The following is a 24,467-nucleotide window of genomic DNA, read 5'->3' as shown; positions in this document are numbered from 1 at the left end:
TTTAGTTTTATCTTGGAATTAATTTTGCTCCTGTTTATGCCAGTTTCTTTCATTGCCACTTTGGAAAAAATGCCCTGATAGAAAATTCATTAGGTACAGAAAAATATTATTTGCATTGTTACTTTCAAACGATTTTTGGTTTAGAAAATAAATATGTGTTGTTCAAAATCACTTTTTAAATTTTTGCTATTTTTAAGCTCTAAAAATATTGTAATTAGGGTGAAGTGATTATTTGACATTTCAATGCATCAATACTTTTTCCATAGTGACAGAATAGGTGAAGAATCGATACAAGTTAATATCCAGCAGCTATGAATGATTATTTGTTGCTTGCATTTCATTCCTTAAGTTGAGAATTATCTGAGACAGCTGTCATGAAAATCTGTACTAATTTCTGTCAGATTAAAAAACCATTATGGACAAATATCCCAACTGCCTTCAACAAATTTATACAAGATGACTAACTCGTGTTGTTTGAAATCAACCCCCCTCCCCCTTCAGCTAATTCCATGCCAATTATTTTATCCTGTCAGCATGTTCAGCCACTGATAGCCAACATTCCAGACTGGTTCCTCATTTCAATACTTTACTGATCATTTAATCACAATGTTTAAGCTTCCCTGTTGCTTCTTATCTTGTCTACTTTAATTTTTCAGCTACACTTCTTTTGTGTCACGCAGTGAAATATTTGTTATAATCATTACAGATTGGTAGTTATTCTTTGTTCAATTCCATGGAAAAATAAAGACTGCCAATCAGAAATAACTGTAGCCTATTTACTGCCTGACATTGTTATGTATATTTGATTTAATTTATATCTGATTTGATTTAATTGTTTGTTTGTTTGTTTAAAATTTTTATTTCATTACATGTTACAGTAATGTAATTTAGTTTACTGGAATTTTACATTTTCCAGAAATTAGTTTGACCTGACTGTTTTTTCAAAAACACCTAATTTTATATATATATATATATATATATATATATATATATATATATATATATATATATATATATATATATATATATATATAAGTGACACCATGCATTAAAAATGTAAGACCTGAAAATGAGTGCAAAACAAAAGGTATCAGGACCAAGAATATACCCACATCTGATCAAATGGAACAGCCTGATATGGCCTAAAAGGAAATTCACTGATAACTAATATACCTACTTCTGATCAAATGGAGCAGCCTAATATGGCCTAAAAGGAAACTCACTGATAACTAATATACCTACATCTGATCAAATGGAGCAGCCTGATATGGCCTAAAAGGAAACTCACTGATAACTAATATACCTACATCTGATCAAATGGAACAGCCTAACATGGCCTAAAAGGAAACTCGCTGATAACTAATACACCTACATCTGATCAAATGGAGCAGCCTGATATGGCCTAAAAGGAAACTCACTGATAACTAATATACCTACTTCTGATCAAATGGAGCAGCCTGATATGGCCTAAAAGGAAACTCACTGATAACTAATATACCTACATCTGATCAAATGGAGCAGCCTGATATGGCCTAAAAGGAAACTCACTGATAACTAATATACCTACATCTGATCAAATGGAGCAGCCTGATATGACCTAAAAGGAAACGCACTGATAACTAATATCCTACATTTGATCAAATGGAGCAGCCTGATATGGCCTAAAAGGAAACTCACTGATAACTAATATACCGACATCTGATCAAATGGAGCAGCCTGATATGGCCTAAAAGGAAACTCACTGATAACTAATATACCTACTTCTGATCAAATGGAGCAGCCTGATCTGGCCTAAAAGGAAACTCACTGATAACTAATATACCTACATCTGATCAAATGGAGCAGCCTGATCTGGCCTAAAAGGAAACTCACTGATAACTAATATACCTACATTTGATCAAATGGAGCAGCCTGATATGGCCTAAAAGGAAACTCACTGATAACTAATATACCTACATCTGATCAAATGGAGCAGCCTGATATAGCCTAGAAGGAAACTCACTGATAACTAATATACCTACATGTGATCAAATGGAGCAGCCTGATATGGCCTAAAAGGAAACTCACTGATAACTAATATACCTACATCTGATCAAATGGAGCAGCCTGATATGGCCTAAAAGAAAACTCACTGATAACTAATATACCTACATCTGATCAAATGGAACAGCCTGATATGGCCTAAAAGGAAACTCACTAATAACTAGTCTGTTCAGAAGTATTTTTGTCTTATCTTGTCAAGGATAAGAATGTGATATGCACAAATCATAAATCTATGCTTGTCTGTAATCCGCATAATGGAAATACAACCACGATGTCAAAACATATAAAACAGCACCACCCCACTAACAACAGACCTTTGAAAACTGAAAAGACCATTAGGTTGATATGTATATTGATCGTGTATCACACTCTATGTTGAATACACTAGACAAACAGCACAGGTATATCATTTCACCATAACTATATTGTATTAAAATAAGTTTTCATTTAAAACTTGGATGTTATGTCTCAGTATGACTGCAGAAATTTTCAGACATGATCATAATAAAGCAGTAAGTGTTTTTTGATTGAAACAAAATTCATGAGTTTCCTGATCTGAAAGCATTTTTTTGACAGGAAAAAAGGCTCATTAGACAAATCAAAATGGCCAATTTTCCCATCCACTAGCCTGAACAACGGCATTTCAAATGTTGCTTAAATTCCTTCTGTTTGCTCACCTGATTCTGATCTTCAACAAGCTTACATTTCATTTTCTCTCACATGATGAAGCCCTGGGGGAAGGGAATTCTTTCTGTCTGAGTCATGACTGTCATTTTCACTGCATGTATTGGAGCTGTTTTCAGATGATGAGTTCTTCATGTCACACATTCTTGTTTTACTTAATGGAAGTTGTGGATGGTGAAAAGGTCTTGGACCATCAGTTTTAGTTTTTTTTTGTGAATCATTATTATTCCTGTTTGAATCCATCTGAATCAAATGTCCTCCATTTTCAAGGCATCCTGAATTTGACTCGATCTGGTTTCTACTCTGAGTAGCAGTAAGATTTGTTGAATCATAATACATTCCAGCTGTTGACCTGCTGTTATCAACATGCATGGCTGCTCCATACTGGTTCCCATCAACCTGCATCTTTGCTTCTGATTGACTGTCAGCAAAATAAATTGCAGCTGATGACTGGTTGTTCACCTCTTCTATCTGACTTGCTTGGTCAGAAGGCATCAGTGGACAACCTCTGGCATCTTGAAGTTTTTGATTATATTCCTGATTAGCTGCTATATTTCCAATCTCAGTGTTTAATTGGGAAAGAGACTCATTTGATTTTTCATTTAGAGAGCCTTCATGCTGTTGATGTTGCTGCTGTTGTTGATGTTGTAACTGTTGCTGCAGAGAATAAGAAAACGCTGGATAGGTCGTTGGCATGAGAGGATTCAGCATGGAACTATGTGGATACATCCACGTATTAGGGCAGAATGGAGAAAACATCATTCCTAAATCAGACCACATGCCAGGCATTAGACACGCAGGTGCCATGTTCATTGAGTTGAAACTAGTCAGGGCTACATACTGCAAATATGCTTGCACCAAATGTGGTGGTAAACCTGATAGTAGAGAGTTCAGATAGTTGGCATCACTGTTGTTAGTAGCTTCAGTCTCTTCCAATATAGTGATACTCTCTGTCTGACCATTCACAGTCTTGGATTCTGATGTCTGGTCTTTGGATGGTTCTGTTACAATGGAATTCATCTCAATAAAGTCAGGACCAGTTGATTTAGGCTCTGTTGTGGTAAATCTTGGTCCAAGTGACATGGCTGATGTCACATTTAAGAACTTGGAAAAATGTGGCAATCTGGTTGGACGAAGTCTATCCCCCTTTTCATCTGAGGCAAAATTGTTCTGAGGCAAGAACTGATTACTTTTCAGCAACGAACAGTTTTTATTTTCCATATCAAACTGGAATCTACTCATATCTGCATGTCCAATCTCTATGTCAAGCCTCTTGTTTTCTAAACTGGCACCCTTATGTGTGGTGAACGAATCATGCATTTCTCGAGCATCCATTCTCTTAGCCGTGGTCTTATTGTTAATGGTTTTACTTACAGCCTCTTCCATACTGAGAATGCAACTGAATTGATTTGCCAGCGTGTCCTGATTTAAACATTCTCCATTAGGGATTACCTCTTTGGGTGCTACATCAACATGGACATATGGGACACTGTCAATTTCATCATCCCAGTTTTCAGTCTGAGGAAATAATGAAACTGGTTTACCTGGCTGTCTTAATGGTGGTTGCTTGGTTTGCAAATTATGCTGCTGGATACTGGGTGGAATGGTTCTTGGTTCTTTCCCTGAACAAGTACTATGTGCATGTGGACTTAGGTCTGTTGTATCACAGTCACTACTCAAGTTGTTTTTGTTCAGTTTGTTTCTATCTAATTTATTGGTCTCTCTTGCTGGTAGAGAAGTCTCTTCTGGAAAGCTTTTAAATACTGATTTGTTGAAAGACCAAGTGACTGTATCACATTTCTTTTTTCCATGCATTCTACTTTGATTTTTATTTAATTCTGAAGTATTTCTATTAGAATGCCTTTGTTTGAAGCCTCCTTTACATACTGTACTCACTCTTCTACTTGCTGCGGCTGAACCACAGTAACCAAAACCAAACTTGGAACTCCCTTTTACCAAGTCTTCTTTCTGACAAAGTTCTGATTTATGCTCTGCATTGTCAGGCCCAACTCCACAAAGTTCTGGCTCTTGTTTTTCTTTTCTCACTTTAAATTCATGAATCGAAGGTGCAAAATCCTTCCTACACGGAAACACCATCTTCTCCTGTATGATACTATTACATGACCAGAGCTTCTTTTTACCCTTCCCCATGTCCTCAATAAATGGTTTTCTTTTGGCAATCACCTCATCGACCTCAGCATCCCAGTCTTCTTCAATCATCTTCCAGTCATCATCCACTTTTCCTGATTGCATATCTACTTCCATATTAAGTTGTAAATTCTGAACAGTTGCAAACACAGTGGTATTGGCCTTGCAAAAAGAATGACCAATTATTTCTTGTCTTTCAACCTTGGAAGGAGGTTCAGCAGCTGTATGTGTCTTCTGTGGGAGAGGGTGCTGTTGCCTGACAGAATATTCAGGTTCTTTACCACAAAAAGTGGGAGAAAACTTGGTGGATGAACCAGTGGTCATACTAACTGTATGTATATGAGAATCATTTTCTTCAATCTTAACCAGTGAAGGATTCCAAGCTTTCACTCTTACAGAGGCTTGGGAAACTTTTTCATCTGAATATATTTGTGTGCCCTCTTCCTGTTTCTGTCTTGTATGAATGGAATAGGGGACTCTAGATGAAGTAGGACTTTGGTAGCAACCCTGTTGTTGTCTACTGAACGAACTTGGTGGCAAGAGTGGTACTAGTCCTTGGTGGCCTTTATGTTGCTGACTACCAAGGACAAAGCCTGGTGGTGTAAGTGGCACATGTGGTTGTTCACTATCCTGTTTCTCACCTTTGGCAAGAGTAGTGGGTGGCATGACTGATACAATTGGTTTATGGCTGTATTTTGTTCCAAAATCCAACTGATGATTAAAAGGTTTCCTTGTCCAAGATCCCATTTTGGAGGTGCTTTCCACAAAGAAGGAGGATGAGTTGTTACAGTTTAGGGCAACATGGTCCTGCTGGTTTTCCCAAGTTGTTATTGGTTGGATTTCACTCTGATACTGATCGACAGACTGTTGCCTGCCTATAATTCCTTGCTCAGAATGGGCTGTCAAGGAAGGGCACTTGACTGGAGAAAAGGGTTTTGTTATTACCAGTTCAGCATATGTGGGGGATGGTAAGGAACTGAGGGCACTAGTGGTGGGTGGACTTGATGGGAGGGTCCAGCTAAGACCTGTTGATTTGGGTTTTACAGATTCAGCATAAGTAGGGGAAAACTGGCTGGCAGGATTGTGAGACACTGAGGTGCTAGCAAGGAAATGAGAAGGCTTGGAGACTTCTATGTCCCATATACTCTGCAGTCCTCCTAGGTCCTGGAGTCTGGAATACCAATAAATTAAATACAACAGGTCATACAGTTATCAGAGACATGCCATCAACAGGGTCACAATAAAAAAATTCAGAACGCTGTTTTGTCAAAATATATATCTAACACTATATAACCTACTTGTGTTGGTGTGACATAAAGAACGAAACCAAACCCATGTATATTTAAAGAAAAGAAAAACACCTTCTCACACGGACTCTTCATGTTCATAACCCAGATGCAGCCATTGAAATTGCTCCCATAAAGTGATCACTATGTCTAGCCATCTGCTAATGAATATAAGATAAAATGAGACCTGTCTAAAGGGGCATTCAAGTGGATATTTGCCTTTCTAAACAGGTATCCTTCAAATGTGAAACTTGTAACAACTTAGAAGAAAGACAAGAAAACCACCATTTATTGGTATACCTGATTACATAGCTTTTATCTAAATGGTCAGGTACATTTACCATGTATCGTATGTACTGTATTATATTACCCTGAAATAATAGAGTCTGAAACATTCATCTAAATGAAAAAAGTTAACACAGATCACTGGTGTACAAAATACAAGTCATAGTGACTTAGTTATGATTAAAGAGTGTAGTACTCCTCTGTATGCCAACTTACATTACACAGCAGGTAATAGTGTCTGAGAAAACAAGCTAAACACAAAGATTAATCTGATTAATAGAGTGGGAAATATACCTCACAGTGATCTAGTTTTTACTGAAGAGTGTGATACTCTTCATCAGACACACACACACACACACACACACACACACACACACAAGTTAAATAATGTGTGATGTGTGTGTGTCATCAGGACTTTTAAATTTTCCAGTCATATCACTACAATGTCTGCAGTGTGGCAGTTTTAAAGTGATGTTTAGCACTGGGGCATCATGCCACAGACATGTAGCATGATGTCCCACCCAGTCACATTATTCTGACACCAGGCTGATCAGTCCTAACTCTACCCTTTTAATGCTGGGCACCTAGCAAGGCATCTGTTAGTACCGTTTTTATAAGTTTTTGGTATGACTCAGCCGGATAAAGTTAAATAACTACAGGCCATTGTTTCTGAGAAACTAAGCTCAAAGGTGGTGGAAAATATAGGTCACAGTGATATAGTTTTCACAAAAGGGTGTCTTACTCATCATGAGGCATATCTATTCAAAGTTACATAATGCTGCTAGCTATAGTGTCAGTGTAACCAATCTGAATGCAAACTCTTATCTTGGAGAAACAGACCATAGCCCAAATCACTATAACTATCCTACATGTCTAACTATAACTATCCTACATGTCTAACTGTAACTATCCTACATGTCTAACTATAACTATCCTACATGTCTAACTTTCAGAGAGTGATCAAATGGTCATTCAATGAATTCTTTAACAAGCATGATGTGCTGAACCTGAGTGCTGTATTACACCACTCACATATTCTGTTTTTAGATATGTAAAGCACTATTGATTAGTCCTCTTTCTGACTGTGTTGTAAAGCACTATTGATTAGTCCTCTTTCTGACTGTGTTTTAAAGCACTACTGATTAGTCCTCTTTCTGACTGTGTTTTAAAGCACTATTGATTAGTCCTCTTTCTGACTGTGTTGTAAAGCACTACTGATTAGTCCTCTTTCTGTGTTTTAAAGCTTAAAAAAGTCCAACTCCTCTAGCATTTTTCAGTTATTTAACTTTAATTAAAAATTTTCCTTTTTATACTTTTTTCATTTATAAATTACAAATTATTTATTTCGTCCCTAAAGTTTATTATTTTGCCAGATTTTATAAACTGTTCTATTTAAATGCATGCATCTTGTTCTCTACTTTTTTTTTTATTATAATAAAACCTGGTTTGCATTATTTGACAAAAGGATGAGCTCTGTTTCAGACCAAACCTGTGATTCTCAATAATCAACACAATAGGTTACTTGCATTGGTTTTCTTTAGAGTAAGAAGAATGGCTTATTAAAAAAGAAAACAAATTGATTATACAGCATATGAACTGAAAACAATTTCTAACTGTGCTAAATTTTATTAATATCAGCAGACCTTGCTCACTGGGTATCTTGATAATACTAACGTTTGATAAAAATCATATCTGAAATATTTGAGTTTTGTAGTCAGAGTAAAAGACCTGTTGAAACAGGCATGTTTATTACATGGCATACATACTACAACTAACTTCAAGCCTATATTTAGCTCCTTAGCTATGTATATAAAAGGGTGGATGATTCAGCAGTAGGAAAGTTTTTATTACCGTACAGCAATGCTTCTAGAACATTACAATATCAGATATAGTCCCTAAAGTTTTGACAAGCTTGATACCAGATGACCTCATCAATATGCATTCACCTCATGACTAAAGTTATTGTTGTTTTGAGTTTAATACAAATTATAAGTGCAAGATTGGTTATACATGGCAGCCAGTATAACTGGTGGGAAGAATCTGTGGAAAGACCATAAAAGAATCACTGACCCACGGGAAGCTACTTGCAGCATTCTGACATGCCCACATTGGCCTAGCCTGAGATTTGAACCCATGCTGACAAAGGTGAGATGGCAGTGATCGGTAAAGTTGAGCAGTTTAGACCACTTGGCCACCAAGGGCCCCAATGTCTACAGTCAGATGCAAGATTACTTCATTAATATTCACGGATCTCACTCATTATCCAAGGCCTGTTAGATCTTGATTATATAAGCCTATATGCCTATTGGATTAACAGACAGATGGGATCTATGGGCAGAAGTCATCAGTCCATAAGCCAGAAATACTGGCAAAGAAAAGGTCTATAAATTATGTCCTTTACGTACGGGTTTCTTTTAAATTGATAAGCCTATAAAGGAAGGTTCCACTACAAATAACAATTTCTAACTAAGGAGTAATTAAGAAACTGCCAATTATAGCTATTGAAAAAAAAAAGAAAAAAACAAAACTGTCCTGATTTACCACACCTTCATGGTCTGCCAAGTAAAATAGACTCAATACAATACAAAGTAATGTAATTTCAGTTTATAATGAATAGGTCAGTGATGCAAGCAAGTGCAATGAATGGTCAAAAGTTAATGATGATGATCCTGACAGCTGGACTCTTAACTGAATAACAAGTGATTTTATGCATGGAAATGATCCCTAAAAACCATATACAGTCATCAATTAGACACTGAGAGGTATAAGACAAAAAGGTAAGATGGTGGGAAAAATCTGTCCCTGTATTTCTACACATGTTAGAGTAAAATAAAAGCTGTCACCATATTACTAACACATATCAGAGTAAACAAAACTGTCTCTGTATTACTACTACACATGTTACAGTAAAAACAGCCATCCCTGTATTATTACATGTTAGGGTAAAACAGTTGTCCCTGTATTGCTACACATGTTAGGGTAAAAAGTATTACTATGAATGTTAGAGTCAAAACAGCTGTCCCTTTATTACTACACATGTTAGGGTAAAAACAGCTGTCCTTGTATTATTACACGTTATAACTTACTTGAAAGGAGGCACCAGTGTTGACCTTGGGGGCATGGCTTTCCCTGTTGTTTTAGAGTCACTCTTTTTGGCAATATTTTTGTAAAGCCTAAAGAAGATAAAATACATGAAACGACAGAATGGGCAGATATGTGTCTTACATAGAATTTTCACTACTGAATAATTATGTGCATACAAGAATGATCATGAGACCTAATACAGCAGTCCCCCTGATAATGTGGACACTTGCTATTTACAGCCAGGATCCCTTTGCTTCATTGAGAGATTTTATATTTTTTAGGTTTCCCCTCTCGAAAATTCACTCCAAATACGGCCAATGCTTAGAGTATATTAATGCAACAAAAAACTCTCAAATTTACCCATCATCAGTGGACACATACTGGAAATAGCAAATGGAAGTGTCATATTGTTTCATTTCTAAATTTTAAGTGCCATTTATTCCAATATGTTGATAGTGTACCTAACTTTGATTCACACAAATAGCAACTGTTTCTTAGTTGTTGGATTTCAACACATGGACAATTACTGGCTATCATTACTGCCACCAATTATCAAGACCAAAAAAGCTAACAGCTGAGAAGCACAATGCTTTTCAGCTCAAAACAGCAGGAAATCAGGTTGCCTCCATGTAAAAATGATAAAAAGAGCCTTCTTGTTTCTCCAGCATTGAGTACAAAACACATTCAATGGGTACCTATAACAAGTTCATACCACTCTGGTGGCGTAGTGGTAGGAGTGTCTGCCTCGAATAATGTGGGAGGTTGTGGGTTCGATCCCCGACCAAGTCATATCAAAAACTTACAAAAATGGTAATAACAGTTGCCTTGCTTGGCACTCAGCATTAAGAGGTTAGTGTTAGGACTGGTCGGCCTGGTGTCAAGATAATGTGACTGGGTGGGACATCATGCTACATGTCTGCGACATGATGCCCCAGTGCTAGGCATCACTATAAACTGCCACACAGCAGACATCGTAGTGACATGATTGAAAAATTGTGTGTGTGTGTGATTTAGATTTTTAACGTAGCTTTAACAATTTTCCAGTCATATCGCTACAATGTCTGCAGTGTGGCAGTTTTAAAGTGATGTCTAGCACTGGGGCATCATGCCACAGACATGTAGAAAGATATCCCACCCAGTCACATTATCCTGACACCAGGCCGACCAGTCCTAACACTAACCTCTTAACGCTGAGTGCCTAGCAAGGCAGCTGTTAGAACCATTTTGTTTGAGGTCTTTGGTATGACTCAGCTGGGGTTCAAACCCATGACCTCCCACATCCTAGGCTGATGCTCTAACCACCAGGTCACTGGAGCAGTCCTGATTTTTTTTTAAAGCTACGTTAAAAATCCAAATCACACACACACACACACACACACACTATAACAAGTTCATGTGGCAAGTTCACTGCTTTTGTAAAAGTTGCAAATTAGGCTGAGAGTGGTATTCTCAGTTTGGTAAAAAGTAATTAGAATGAATGAAAAGAGGGAAAGTGATCACTGCTGAGAAATTTGCTACCAGAAAGTTTTTGTGTACACTGACTTTGGTAACAAGTTTTTCTAAAGGTTTGGACTGTGATTAATTATTTTAAATGACACTAACAAAGATCTGTTCACATTCATTCCATAATGCAAATATTAAATATTTCAAAATTAGTTATGCCTTTCTTACTTCAGATGTCATTATTATGTGTGATTGGCCTCGAGAAGGGCTACCTCTCGTGTAAGGCCATATTCCTGCTGCAGAAGGGGTGGCATTATGGGACAGGAACCCTTTGGACATGATATTCCATCCCATGATGAGGTTTCCAAAGCACTTACAGACAATAACACTTTATATATGACTAGGTTATTTCATAATATATTCAATTACTGATGTAACTGTTTCAATTAACTGTCTAATCTGTCTCACTGAACATGCTATCATTGGTATATGATGAAATAATCAGAAGGAAAAAATCAAATTCACTAAACATTAGGATTTAACTTACATTACTGACTGGATTAGATCTTTGACTAGAATTAATTTGGTTTTTTCCCCTCGGGTATGTCAACATAAATCTAGTTCATTTTATCAAATTGAGATCAAATGTTTATCCTACAATAAATTTGGACCAATTGGATTTACAGTATTTATTCTCACTTTTCACAAGCATGAAAGTTGGTTCTTATTCTAAACTTTCATGAAAACTAATTTCGAAGTTTTTACTTTGATAATATTTACCCAATTACTTTATGTTACCAGTGCAACCACAACTAAGCAAATCCAGTCCTCCCAAGCAAAAGGTACTAATACATACTCATCTTACCAAGAGAGAGGTCGTACATCATTGATCTCCCCTTGGATGAGGGCTGCATGCCAAATCCCATCATGGAGTGGAAGTGTATGCTCTTCCAGAGATATAAATGTGAGGTCTAATAGGTATTAATGAATAAATGGTGTTCACAAAATTGGTTACTGCATTAAATACATTAAGCATCCATTTTATTAGCAATGAGAATAGATAAGAGGTGGAGGTTGGAGAATGTGATTTATAGATCCTTCAAAATTACTCACAAAACCCATCAGCCCAATGTTGACTTTGACTATGCTCCTGTAACATATAAGCTTTGAAGAAAGTCTTATATGAGTTACAACCAAGAAATAGCACAGATATTGAAAAGACACAGACCTAAACAAGAGTTTAATTCCTAAACAGAAATATAATTCTCACCAATATATAAACTCCAAAATTCCTAAACAAGAATTTCATTGCCACACATACCTAGGCAATAATTTAATTGCCATGCATACCCAAACAAGGATTTCATTCCCACATAAAAGATGCCAACGGATACCTGGCTACATGACCATTCATAATGACCCAGAAAAATGTGTTTCAGCCAAAAGCTTCTTGCAGGTTTCGAAAGTTGCTTAGTTCATAAATTATGACATTCACAAAGTTTACTAGTCTATTTAATGTTCAAAGTCAAACGGAAAATCTACACTACCATTTTAATAAGTATGAATCCATTCTCCAAAAGACAAAATCCAAGGATACAACTAATGCTACTACCTGGTTATATCACTAATTTAAAATTAAAATGATATCGAACAAGTAAACACACAGATTCAGCCATTCAATAAACTGGACCATTGCTCACCCAAGGAATTTAAAGGAAGCATGAAAGAAGAATAATGAGGGAGAAGAGGAAGAATAAACCAGGCCTAATACAATTTGGAAAATTTTTAAATGTCACCCATATTCAAGAAATTAATGAAGACTGTTCTTACTGAAAAGAGTTTTAATCTGTGCTTCTTAACTATCATGTATTATATTTCCTTTCAAGAATTACAAATAAATGCATCTTCTGCTACAGAAAGAAAAATAGTTAAAAATGAGAAAAGTGTTTTACTAATGGAGAATTGTAAGCAAACTATATACATGTATGAAACAAGATTTTAGAACTTTAAGTCAATCGCTACCCTTGCAGAAAACAACAACAATAATTATAACAATTTGTAATAAAATAAGTGTCCATCTGATCACAAAATTAGCACTTGAAGTGTCCTTCTGGGAGGTTCTGGGGAAAAACATTATGGTCACATGAGTTGCAAATAAAACTGAGTGTTTATACCTCTAGCAATAAGGATGAGTCATGGTGGCTCAGTGGTTAGACTGCCAAGCTTATGACCACAAGGGGTGTATGGCTGGGTTGGTTGCTGTGTTGAGTTTCAGGGCAAGGTAATTATTGCTAGCACAGTAGAAAAATGTATGAACTGTTTAACACCAAACAAATGAACAATCTTGCAGTATGGAATACACACTCATGTCAAAGTAGTGTGGCACTTCCTGTAAGATAAATATTGCACTGGTATTACAAACACTGACAACTGAAACACATACCCTACATGGCTATTTATAGCATGCACTGAAATGTACATCAAAATCTGGTGTCACATGTTGAATCAGGAACTCGGGGTCTGAACTGTTTTGTTTCAATTATGATTTTCATGGAACAGCATGGACTCAGATCTGCAAGTGCATTATTCCACTGCAGTGAATCAGGGTCTATGCTGCTTGCATCTGAGTGTGGGTTATACACAAGATATGAAGTACACTATACCTCTCTTGCTCCTCCTTGGCAGTCCGTCTGCTGAGTTCCAGAGCTTGATTTAGCATCTCTTCCTCATCTTCCTGGGAGTTGGGAAGAATCTCCTCCAGCTTCTGCTGCTTCTTCTCCTGCATGACCTTCCTCACACTCCACACATTCACGATTGGGAGAGTAGCTGATAATGCATAATAACAACCATACATGTTTCACACTATCATCGCTACCTTTGTACAAAGCTTGAAAGTTATGGGAATTAGCACATGACTCTAAACATATAAGACAAAGTATTCATCAATGAAAGACATCGTAGTTTAACATGGTCTTTTTTTAAGGTGAGTATACCTTTGAATCTTATTATTTTATGTAATGGTAATAAAGTCGCCTATGACACACTACACTTTTGTGACTCCCACTGACAGAGTTACAATGACAGATCAATGTAATTACACTGACAGAGTTACACTGACAGATCAATGTAATTACAAAATGGCAAAAATAATGAAATTGTAAAAATTCATGACAATTGTTGTTTTGTTTTGGTTTTAAACACCATTTTTCAGCACATGATAGGCTATATATTCACTGGCAAAAAATAACCTGGGAAAACCCAAGAAAGAACCACTGACACACAAGAAGCTGCTGGCAAGCTTTCTTACTAGCCACAATGAATGAGCCCAGGACTTGAACTTGAGATGGCAGTGATCTGAAAGGGGGCACTCACTAGTTATTATGTACTTTTGGGAGAGTGACATATGTAAGGTAAGGTGAAGTTGTTTGCATTTGAAACATGCACAGTGGAGAGAATGTTGGCATACCTCTATGCTAATTTGATGTAATGTGGCTGACATTTCTTTGGATATTGTACTTATGGAAATTGTACATGATCTAAGTACACTGCTAACAAAAATGACTGCTCCCTTGTGCTAAAAAAATCAGCATGAATTAGTCTATATTCCACCTATTAAAATTAGGAAAATGAATTTTTCCCAACTAGACAATACCAGCTTCTGAAAGTGCAATGGATGAATTACCAAATTTGATAAAATGTATTAAAAAAACCTTATTGGCTCTTTTTTTAAAAAATTTACCCCTGAAGTTCAGGAAGTGAAGATAACCAAGTGGAGAGAGTGCCACCTAAGGTGAAAATAATACTGTAAATAGCACATTATACACCCAGCCCATTGTATAAAGGAATCATCCATGTTGGTACTTGAAGTACATGCTTGATAATGGAAATTATTGACAAATAGGTCTCAATGACTTAGACTTTTAGTCAACGTATGCAGTCTTCAACTAACTTAATGTGCAGAAACAATTATTTTTTTTATTAGACTTACTATCACTTTAAATAATATCTAACCTTCAGGTGCAGAACCTATAGGGATTCTTTATCACCCTAAGTGCAAACAATCCACAAAGTCTGGTCACTGAACTTACTATAGAAATGTGTTTCTCCCAAACCCATTCTTCTTTAGGCAGCTTTGACCATTACTTTTAACCCTACTGTCAACAGACCTCTTCCTTACTCTAAGTACATGACCTCCACAAACTTTGTTCAATGTATATGGTCTAGAACTAATGTCATGATGCAAAAATGATTTTTCTTCTTCCTTGACCTTTAAACTTTTGAATTTTTACCCCAATGTCAAAATGCTTCTTCCTTAACCCCCAAGTGCAAGACATTCACAACTTTATGCCAGGTCTGTGATGTATAACTAATATTATTGTGCAGATACCAGTTTACTTCTTCCAGTCAGTGACCTTGACCTTTTCACCCCCAAATCAATTCGCTTCTTCCTTGCTGCAAGTACAAACTATCCACACAGCTTGGTAATTTTAGATGGTATAAAAAAACTAAAGTTATTGTTTGGAAATTATTTTTAATTTTTAACACTGATCTTGACCTTTCACCATTTTACTTGGAAATTGATTGTTTTCTTATCCCAGATGCAGACCATCCATGAAGTTTGGAATTTGTAGTTAGTGGAGAACTTTAGTCAATATGCAGAAACTAGTTGGCTTCTTTCATTCCATCTGACCTTCACCTTTGAACCTTTGCCCACATATTTTATATTGTTCTTCCTAATTTCAAGTACAAGCTATCAACAAATTATGGTAACTGTAGATGGTGGACAAATAGAGTTATTGTATGGAAAGTAGTTTTTTTTCTTCTTTCAGTCACAGTTGCTGACTGGAATCCAATTTAAACTTGCATAAATCAAACTGTACATTCCATGCTTGTTTCAGAAGTCACCAATACACCAAAGAGCCTCAATGTTTAAAAGGTCCCTATTCTGTTAATTTTATAATTTTCTTTCATCTTCTGATGTATATTTTGTTGATTTGGATAATTAAACACCACCGAAAAGTTATAACTGTGTGTGCATGATTTTGATTTTTAAGATAGGAAATATAAACAAATAACTTTAACCAAAAAACTTACTGCATATTTTATATATCAGTGACCTTGGCCCCAAGGTCAAAGCAGCAAATGAGCAAGACACAGAAAGAATTGTCTTAACTTTATAATGATTCTTTCAATATACAAAATCCATCAACAGGTTTATGAAATATAAGCAATTGAACCAAAACAGTAACACAAATTATTTTCTATGACTGTGACTTTGATTTAATGGTTAAGCAAACAAGCACACGTTACAGAACAAATTGCCTTGGTTTATTATAATTCCTGCCAGGTGCAGTACGAATCTATCTAGGGGTTCAGCAAATACATGCAAATGGAATCTTTCACCAAAACTGACTCTGTTAGCACTGGTGACAAAGTGACTGTTACCTCATGCTTCCCGCTAATTAATTTGGGGTCGACATAAAAAGTAAATTTGTTCACAGGAAAACTGAACATTTGGCATCCAGTAGCTATTTAGCATGACAAATTTCTTGTATTCCAACACTAAAATTAATATTATTATATTGCTGACTGATACACACTCTCCTTCTCATTTACAATCCTCTTAAGTGACTTTTTAATGATTCCAACTGTTGGGAATGTTTTAACAGTTTATTACATGTTGACCTTCATAACTGTTCTTAAGGTTAGACAGTAACTTGTTTCATTCAGTAAACTATAGTCTGAGAATGTGCCAACCATGACTGGAACTATTAATTTCAATAACAGTTTACAACTGAGACAAGTCATGCAAGCTAAAAAGTGTATGGCACTGGCAGCAATTCAAAACAAAGTGCTGTGTGTCTGTTCAATTCATTCAAAACCAATAGTACTGAGAGATGCCACAATTAAGTGAATGTTTTTCTGATAAACTTTGTAAATATTCTTCCTCCTGTCAATAACATCAATATAAAAAAATACAACATTTAGCAAAAATCACAAAACTGAAGAAGAATAAGTGCAAATTCATGATTTGAAGACATACCTGTGCTTAAAAAAACTGGTTTTAGTTCAGTTAGATGTGAAAGATTAGAAAACTGCATTAGAACATAACAAACAAATGGATACACATTCATATCCAGTGACTGCTTCATTTAAATCCTGTAATATGTTCAGAAACATATTGGAATCCATCATATGTAACTAAACACATCAAAACATATTGGAATCCATAATTGTCACTAAAGACATAAAAAGTAATGGAATCCATCACTGTAACTAAAGGCATAAAAGATATTGGAATCCATCATATGTAACTAAACACATCAAAACATATTGGAATCCATCACTGTAACTAAAGACATAAAAAGTAATAGAATCCATCAATGTAACTTAAGACATAAAAAGTAATGGAATCCATCACTGTAACTAAAGGCATAAAAGATATTGGAATCCATCATATGTAACTAAACACATCAAAATGTATTGGAATCCATCATTGTAACTAAAGACATAAAAAGTAATGGAATCCAACAATGTAACTTAAGACATAAAATGTAATGGAATCCATCACTGTAACTAAACACATCAAAACGTATTGGAATCCATCATTGTAACGAAAGACATAAAAAGTAATGGAATCCATCAATGTAACTAAAGACATAAAAAGTAATGGAATCCATCACTGTAACTAAAGGCATAAAAGGTATTGGAATCCATCATATGTAACTAAACACATCAAAACATATTGGAATCCATCATTGTAACTAAAGACATAAAAAGTAATGGAATCCATCAATGTAACTAAAGACATAAAAAGTAATGGAATCCATCACTGTAACTAAAGGCATAAAAGATATTGGAATCCATCATATGTAACTAAACACATCAAAATGTATTGGAATCCATCATTGTAACTAAAGACATAAAAAGTAATGGAATCCAACAATGTAACTTAAGACATAAAATGTAATGGAATCCATCACTGTAACTAAACACATCAAAACGTATTGGAATCCATCATTGTAACGAAAGACATAAAAAGTAATGGAATCCATCAATGTAACTAAAGACATAAAAAGTAATGGAATCCATCACTGTAACTAAAGGCATAAAAGGTATTGGAATCCATCATATGTAACTAAACACATCAAAACATATTGGAATCCATCACTGTAACTAAAGACATAAAAAGTAATAGAATCCATCAATGTAACTTAAGACATAAAAAGTAATGGAATCCATCACTGTAACTAAACACATCAAAATGTATTGGAATCCATCACTGTAACTAAAGACATAAAAAGTAATAGAATCCATCATTGTAACTTAAGACATAAAAAGTAATGGAATCCATCACTGTAACTAAAGGCATAAAAGGTATTGGAATCCATCATATGTAACTAAACACATCAAAACGTATTGGAATCCATCACTGTAACTAAAGACATAAAAAGTAATAGAATCCATCACTGTAACTAAAGACATAATAATGGAATCCATCACTGTAACTAAAGGCATAAAAGGTATTGGAATCGATCATTGTAACTAAAGATATAAAAAATACTGGAATCCATCACTGTAACTAAAGACATAAAAAGTAATAGAATCCATCAATGTAACTTAAGACATAAAAAGTAATGGAATCCATCACTGTAACTAAAGGCATAAAAGATATTGGAATCCATCATATGTAACTAAACACATCAAAACGTATTGGAATCCATCATTGTAACTAAAGACATAAAAAGTAATGGAATCCAACAATGTAACTTAAGACATAAAAAGTAATGGAATCCATCGCTGTAACTAAACACATCAAAATGTATTGGAATCCATCATTGTAACTAAAGACATAAAAAGTAATGGAATCCATCAATGTAACTAAAGGCATAAAAGGTATTGGAATCCATCATATGTAACTAAACACATCAAAACATATTGGAATCCATCATTGTAACTAAAGACGTAAAAAGTAATGGAATCCATCAATGTAACTAAAGACATAAAAAGTAATGAAATCCATCACTGTTACTAAAGGCATAAAAGGTATTGGAATCCATCATATGTAACTAAACACATCAAAACGTATTGGAATCCATCATTGTAACTAAAGACATAAAAAGTATGGGAATCCATCAATGTAACTTAAGACATAAAAAGTAATGGAATCCATCACTGTAACTAAACACATCAAAACGTATTGGAATCCATCATTTTAACTAAAGACATAAAAAGTAATGGAATCCATCAATGTAACTTAAGACATAAAAAGTAATGGAATCCATCACTGTAACTAAACACATCAAAACGTATTGGAATCCATCACTGTAACTAAAGACATAAAAAGTAATAGAATCCATCATTGTAACTTAAGACAAAAAGTAATGGAATCCATCACTGTAACTAAAGGCATAAAAAGTATTGGAATCCATCATATGTAACTAAACACATCAAAACATATTGGAATCCATCATTGTAACTAAAGACATAAAAAGTAATGGAATCCATCAATGTAACTAAAGACATAAAAAGTAATGGAATCCATCACTGTAACTAAAGGCATAAAAGATATTGGAATCCATCATATGTAACTAAACACATCAAAATGTATTGGAATCCATCATTGTAACTAAAGACATAAAAAGTAATGGAATCCAACAATGTAACTTAAGACATAAAATGTAATGGAATCCATCACTGTAACTAAACACATCAAAACGTATTGGAATCCATCATTGTAACAAAAGACATAAAAAGTAATGGAATCCATCAATGTAACTAAAGACATAAAAAGTAATGGAATCCATCACTGTAACTAAAGGCATAAAAGGTATTGGAATCCATAATATGTAACTAAACACATCAAAACATATTGGAATCCATCACTGTAACTAAAGACATAAAAAGTAATAGAATCCATCAATGTAACTTAAGACATAAAAAGTAATGGAATCCATCACTGTAACTAAACACATCAAAATGTATTGGAATCCATCACTGTAACTAAAGACATAAAAAGTAATAGAATCCATCATTGTAACTTAAGACATAAAAAGTAATGGAATCCATCACTGTAACTAAAGGCATAAAAGGTATTGGAATCCATCATATGTAACTAAACACATCAAAACGTATTGGAATCCATCACTGTAACTAAAGACATAAAAAGTAATAGAATCCATCACTGTAACTAAAGACATAATAATGGAATCCATCACTGTAACTAAAGGCATAAAAGGTATTGGAATCGATCATTGTAACTAAAGATATAAAAAATACTGGAATCCATCACTGTAACTAAAGACATAAAAAGTAATAGAATCCATCAATGTAACTTAAGACATAAAAAGTAATGGAATCCATCACTGTAACTAAAGGCATAAAAGATATTGGAATCCATCATATGTAACTAAACACATCAAAACGTATTGGAATCCATCATTGTAACTAAAGACATAAAAAGTAATGGAATCCAACAATGTAACTTAAGACATAAAAAGTAATGGAATCCATCGCTGTAACTAAACACATCAAAATGTATTGGAATCCATCATTGTAACTAAAGACATAAAAAGTAATGGAATCCATCAATGTAACTAAAGGCATAAAAGGTATTGGAATCCATCATATGTAACTAAACACATCAAAACATATTGGAATCCATCATTGTAACTAAAGACGTAAAAAGTAATGGAATCCATCAATGTAACTAAAGACATAAAAAGTAATGAAATCCATCACTGTTACTAAAGGCATAAAAGGTATTGGAATCCATCATATGTAACTAAACACATCAAAACGTATTGGAATCCATCATTGTAACTAAAGACATAAAAAGTATGGGAATCCATCAATGTAACTTAAGACATAAAAAGTAATGGAATCCATCACTGTAACTAAACACATCAAAACGTATTGGAATCCATCATTTTAACTAAAGACATAAAAAGTAATGGAATCCATCAATGTAACTTAAGACATAAAAAGTAATGGAATCCATCACTGTAACTAAACACATCAAAACGTATTGGAATCCATCACTGTAACTAAAGACATAAAAAGTAATAGAATCCATCATTGTAACTTAAGACAAAAAGTAATGGAATCCATCACTGTAACTAAAGGCATAAAAAGTATTGGAATCCATCATATGTAACTAAACACATCAAAACATATTGGAATCCATCACTGTAACTAAAGACATAAAAAGTAATAGAATCCATCACTGTAACTAAAGACATAATAATGGAATCCATCACTGTAACTAAAGCATAAAAGGTATTGGAATCCATCATTGTAACTAAAGATATAAAAAATACTGGAATCCATCACTGTAACTAAAGGCATAAAAAGCATTAGAATCCATCACTGTAACTAAAGGCATAAAAGGTATTGGAATCCATCATTGTAACTAAAGATATAAAAAATACTGGAATCCATCAATGTAACTAAAGGCATAAAAAGCATTGGAATCCATCAATGTAACTAAAGGCATATAAAGCATTGGAATCCATCATTGTAACTATAGATATACAAGATATTGGAATCCATCAATGTAAATAAAGGCATAACAAATATTGGAATCCATCAATGTAACTAAAGGCATAAGAAGTATTGGAATCCATTGTAACTAAATACATAAAATGTAATGGAACCCATCAATGTAAATAAAGGCATAAAAAATGTTGGAATCCATCATTGCAATTAAAAGCATGTAAAGTATTGGAATCCATCAATGTAACTAGAGGCATAACAAATATTGGACTCCATCATTATGACTAAAAATATTGACAAGCCTTTTAAAATCATCATTCCTTTGGCTCTTGAATCGCCATAACTAAATATGTACCTTCTTTCTTTGGTGTATGAATAGATGGATTCTGAGAGTGATTCCTAGCATTCTCCAAGTCCCTGTGATACCATTTGGGGTCTTGTTTAATTTTCTGTTGTCTCAACTGCTGCAGTCTATTGTTTATGAAGAAAAAAAAATCAAATTATGTTTCTCCAAGAATATTTACCTCATCACATTAGGAAGATGATTCAAGAATAACTGATCACATAGGGAAGATGATTTAAGAATATTTACCTGATAACATCAGGAGGTTGATCTCAGAATATTTACCTATCAAATTATAAAGATGATCTGAGAATATTTACCTATCACATCAGGCTGATGAAATGAGAATATTTACCTCATCACATTGGGAAGATAATCTGAGGATATTTACCTATTCACATTAGAAAGATGATCTGAAATATTTACCTGTCACATCAAGAAGATGAAATGAGAATATTTACCTCATCACATTGAGAAGACGATCTGAGAATGTTTACAGGATCACATTTGGAAGATGAAATAGAGAATATTTACCTCATCACATTAGGAAGATGATCTGAGAATATTTAACTGATAACATTGGTAGGTTGATCTGAGAATATTTACCTATCAAATTAGGAAGGTGATCTGAGGATATTTACCTCATCACATTAGGAAGATGAAATGGAGAATATTTACCTCGTCACATTAGGAAGATGATCTGAGGATATTTAGCTATCACATCAGGAAGATGAAATGAGAATATTTACCTCATCACACTGGGAAGATGGTCTGAGAATATTTACAGGATCACATTTAAAAGATGATTTGAGGATAGTTACCTATCACAGGAGGAAGATGATCTGAGAATATAAACCTGATAACATTGGTAGGTTGATCTGAGAATATTCACCTATCAAATTAGGAAGATGATCTGAGGATATTTACTTCATCACATTAGGAAGATGATCTACCACATCCTGAATCCAGCAATTCTGGAATGAAGAAAATTTGTCTTTAACGTCTGTTTTCCAACTGAACTTTTCTTGATTTGCCAGCTTATGTACTTCCTTAATTTTTCTGCCAAACAGCAATGGCATGTAAAAAGGTGCAGACCACAAGGGCAAGTCATAATGCAGCTTTAGGAAGGGCAAGCACAGGTTTATGTCTTGTATCACAACAGCCAGGTTTGCTGTCAGGGTGTTAGACATCATGTGGTGCACACCCTATTAATCAGTGTGGCAATGTGGCCTGTGGATTACAATGTATGACAACTACTTACTCTTTGGACCAAATCAAGCATCAAGGACATAGTAATCATGTTTCACACTAACCTGATGGTGTCATGCAAGGCAGAGGGTTTGTGATACTGACTGCTACAATGCTGAACGTTGGTGACTTGAGTGTGATACAAGTATCAAGAAAATGATGTTGGTGGCTGGCCAAACAATGTCCTGCAACTGCCTGGGTACTGTATTTTATCAGTTCGGCAGTGAGAGATTCCTATAACTTTTGCGGACTGTTGAAGAAGATGGAAGGATGGCTATTCATTTTTGTCTTTCAAATCCACTAAAGCCTTGACCATATAGGCCTGGAGCTGGACAACTGAAAATTGGCATTACTCCACTAAAGCCTTGACCATATGGGCCTGGAGCTGGACAATTGGAAATTGGCATTACTCCACTAAAGCCTTGACCATATAGGCCTAGAGCTGGACAATTGGAAATTGGCATTACTCCACTAAAGCCTTGACCATATAGGCCTGGAGCTGGACAATTGGAAATTGGCATTACTCCACTAAAGCCTTGACCATATAGGCCTGGAGCTGGACAACTGGAAATTGGCATTACTCCACTGCAGCTTTAAAACTGTATTTTATGTGCTCTATTGTAGGAATGGGGTACAGCAAGTCAAGGTTATGCCCATACTCACTGTGGGGTGTGTCTTTATCTGCTATTGTCAACATCAGAATAAAACATCATGGTGGGGGGGGGGAACGGACAAGGATGTACTATTGTATCTGTGTACAGTTTGATATCTACCTGAAGGATAAGCCATAAAGTTAGTGAGATGGCAGCTGTACTGGCAGCCATGCAAGTGCCATGGTTTGTCCTGCCAGTATGAAATGTTGGTGTGTTGGCCAGTCAACTCAGTAATCACCTGGACAGACAGACAGCATGGTTGTTGGCTACCCAGATCCTTGCACACAATGGTGTGGCCAGCTGGTATATGGCATGTCTAGCTGAAGTGATGGATTCCTTGTTAGTAATTGTGGAGTATAAGTATAGTCAAACAGACAGCTCGATTGAGTGGTTGCAGCCAGAACAGCATTATTTGGTCTAGACTGATGGCAAAATGGATCATCCCATGCAACCAGACTTACATTCTCTAAAGCCATGCTCAAACATCCAGTCATCCCATGCAACCAGACTTACAGTCTCTAAAGCCATGCTCAAACATCCAGTCATCCCATGCAACCAGACTTACAGTCTCTAAAGCCATGCTCAGACATCCAGTCATCCCATGCAACCAGACTTACATTCTCTAAAGCCATGCTCAAACATCCAGGGGACATATATCTGGAGGACTGCTGAAATAAGGAAGGACACTCTCCCTAAAACTCCAAGCCACTGCTGGAGGTTACTTTGCTTTCAACTACCCATGCAGTCTATATGGAT

The 24,467-nt window shown here is 35.3% G+C and overlaps 1 protein-coding gene across 3 annotated transcripts in view; it reads right to left on the bottom strand.

Annotated features, from left to right (window-relative positions):
• LOC149805428 (uncharacterized) overlaps window positions 1-24,467 on the bottom strand; it is an 89,098-nt gene that overhangs the window by 9,427 nt on the left and 55,204 nt on the right. For all 3 annotated transcript variants that reach the window (XM_089950007.1, XM_089950005.1, XM_089950008.1), the window contains 4 exons: window positions 21,823-21,938; window positions 13,637-13,799; window positions 9,533-9,619; window positions 2,721-6,046 (listed from right to left, as the gene is read on the bottom strand). In XM_089950007.1, the coding sequence (XP_089806133.1) occupies window positions 2,743-6,046; window positions 9,533-9,619; window positions 13,637-13,799; window positions 21,823-21,938 (3,670 nt within the window). In that variant the 3' untranslated portion in view covers window positions 2,721-2,742. The remainder of the gene's footprint in view (window positions 1-2,720; window positions 6,047-9,532; window positions 9,620-13,636; window positions 13,800-21,822; window positions 21,939-24,467) is intronic.

This window comes from Sinohyriopsis cumingii, chromosome 2 (assembly GCF_028554795.1).
Source record: "Sinohyriopsis cumingii isolate HCF-2022 chromosome 2, ASM2855479v2, whole genome shotgun sequence".
Classification (NCBI taxonomy): domain Eukaryota; kingdom Metazoa; phylum Mollusca; class Bivalvia; order Unionida; family Unionidae; genus Sinohyriopsis; species Sinohyriopsis cumingii.
The sequence above is the reverse complement of the archived record's forward strand: the minus strand, read 5'-3'. Positions and strand labels throughout refer to the sequence as shown.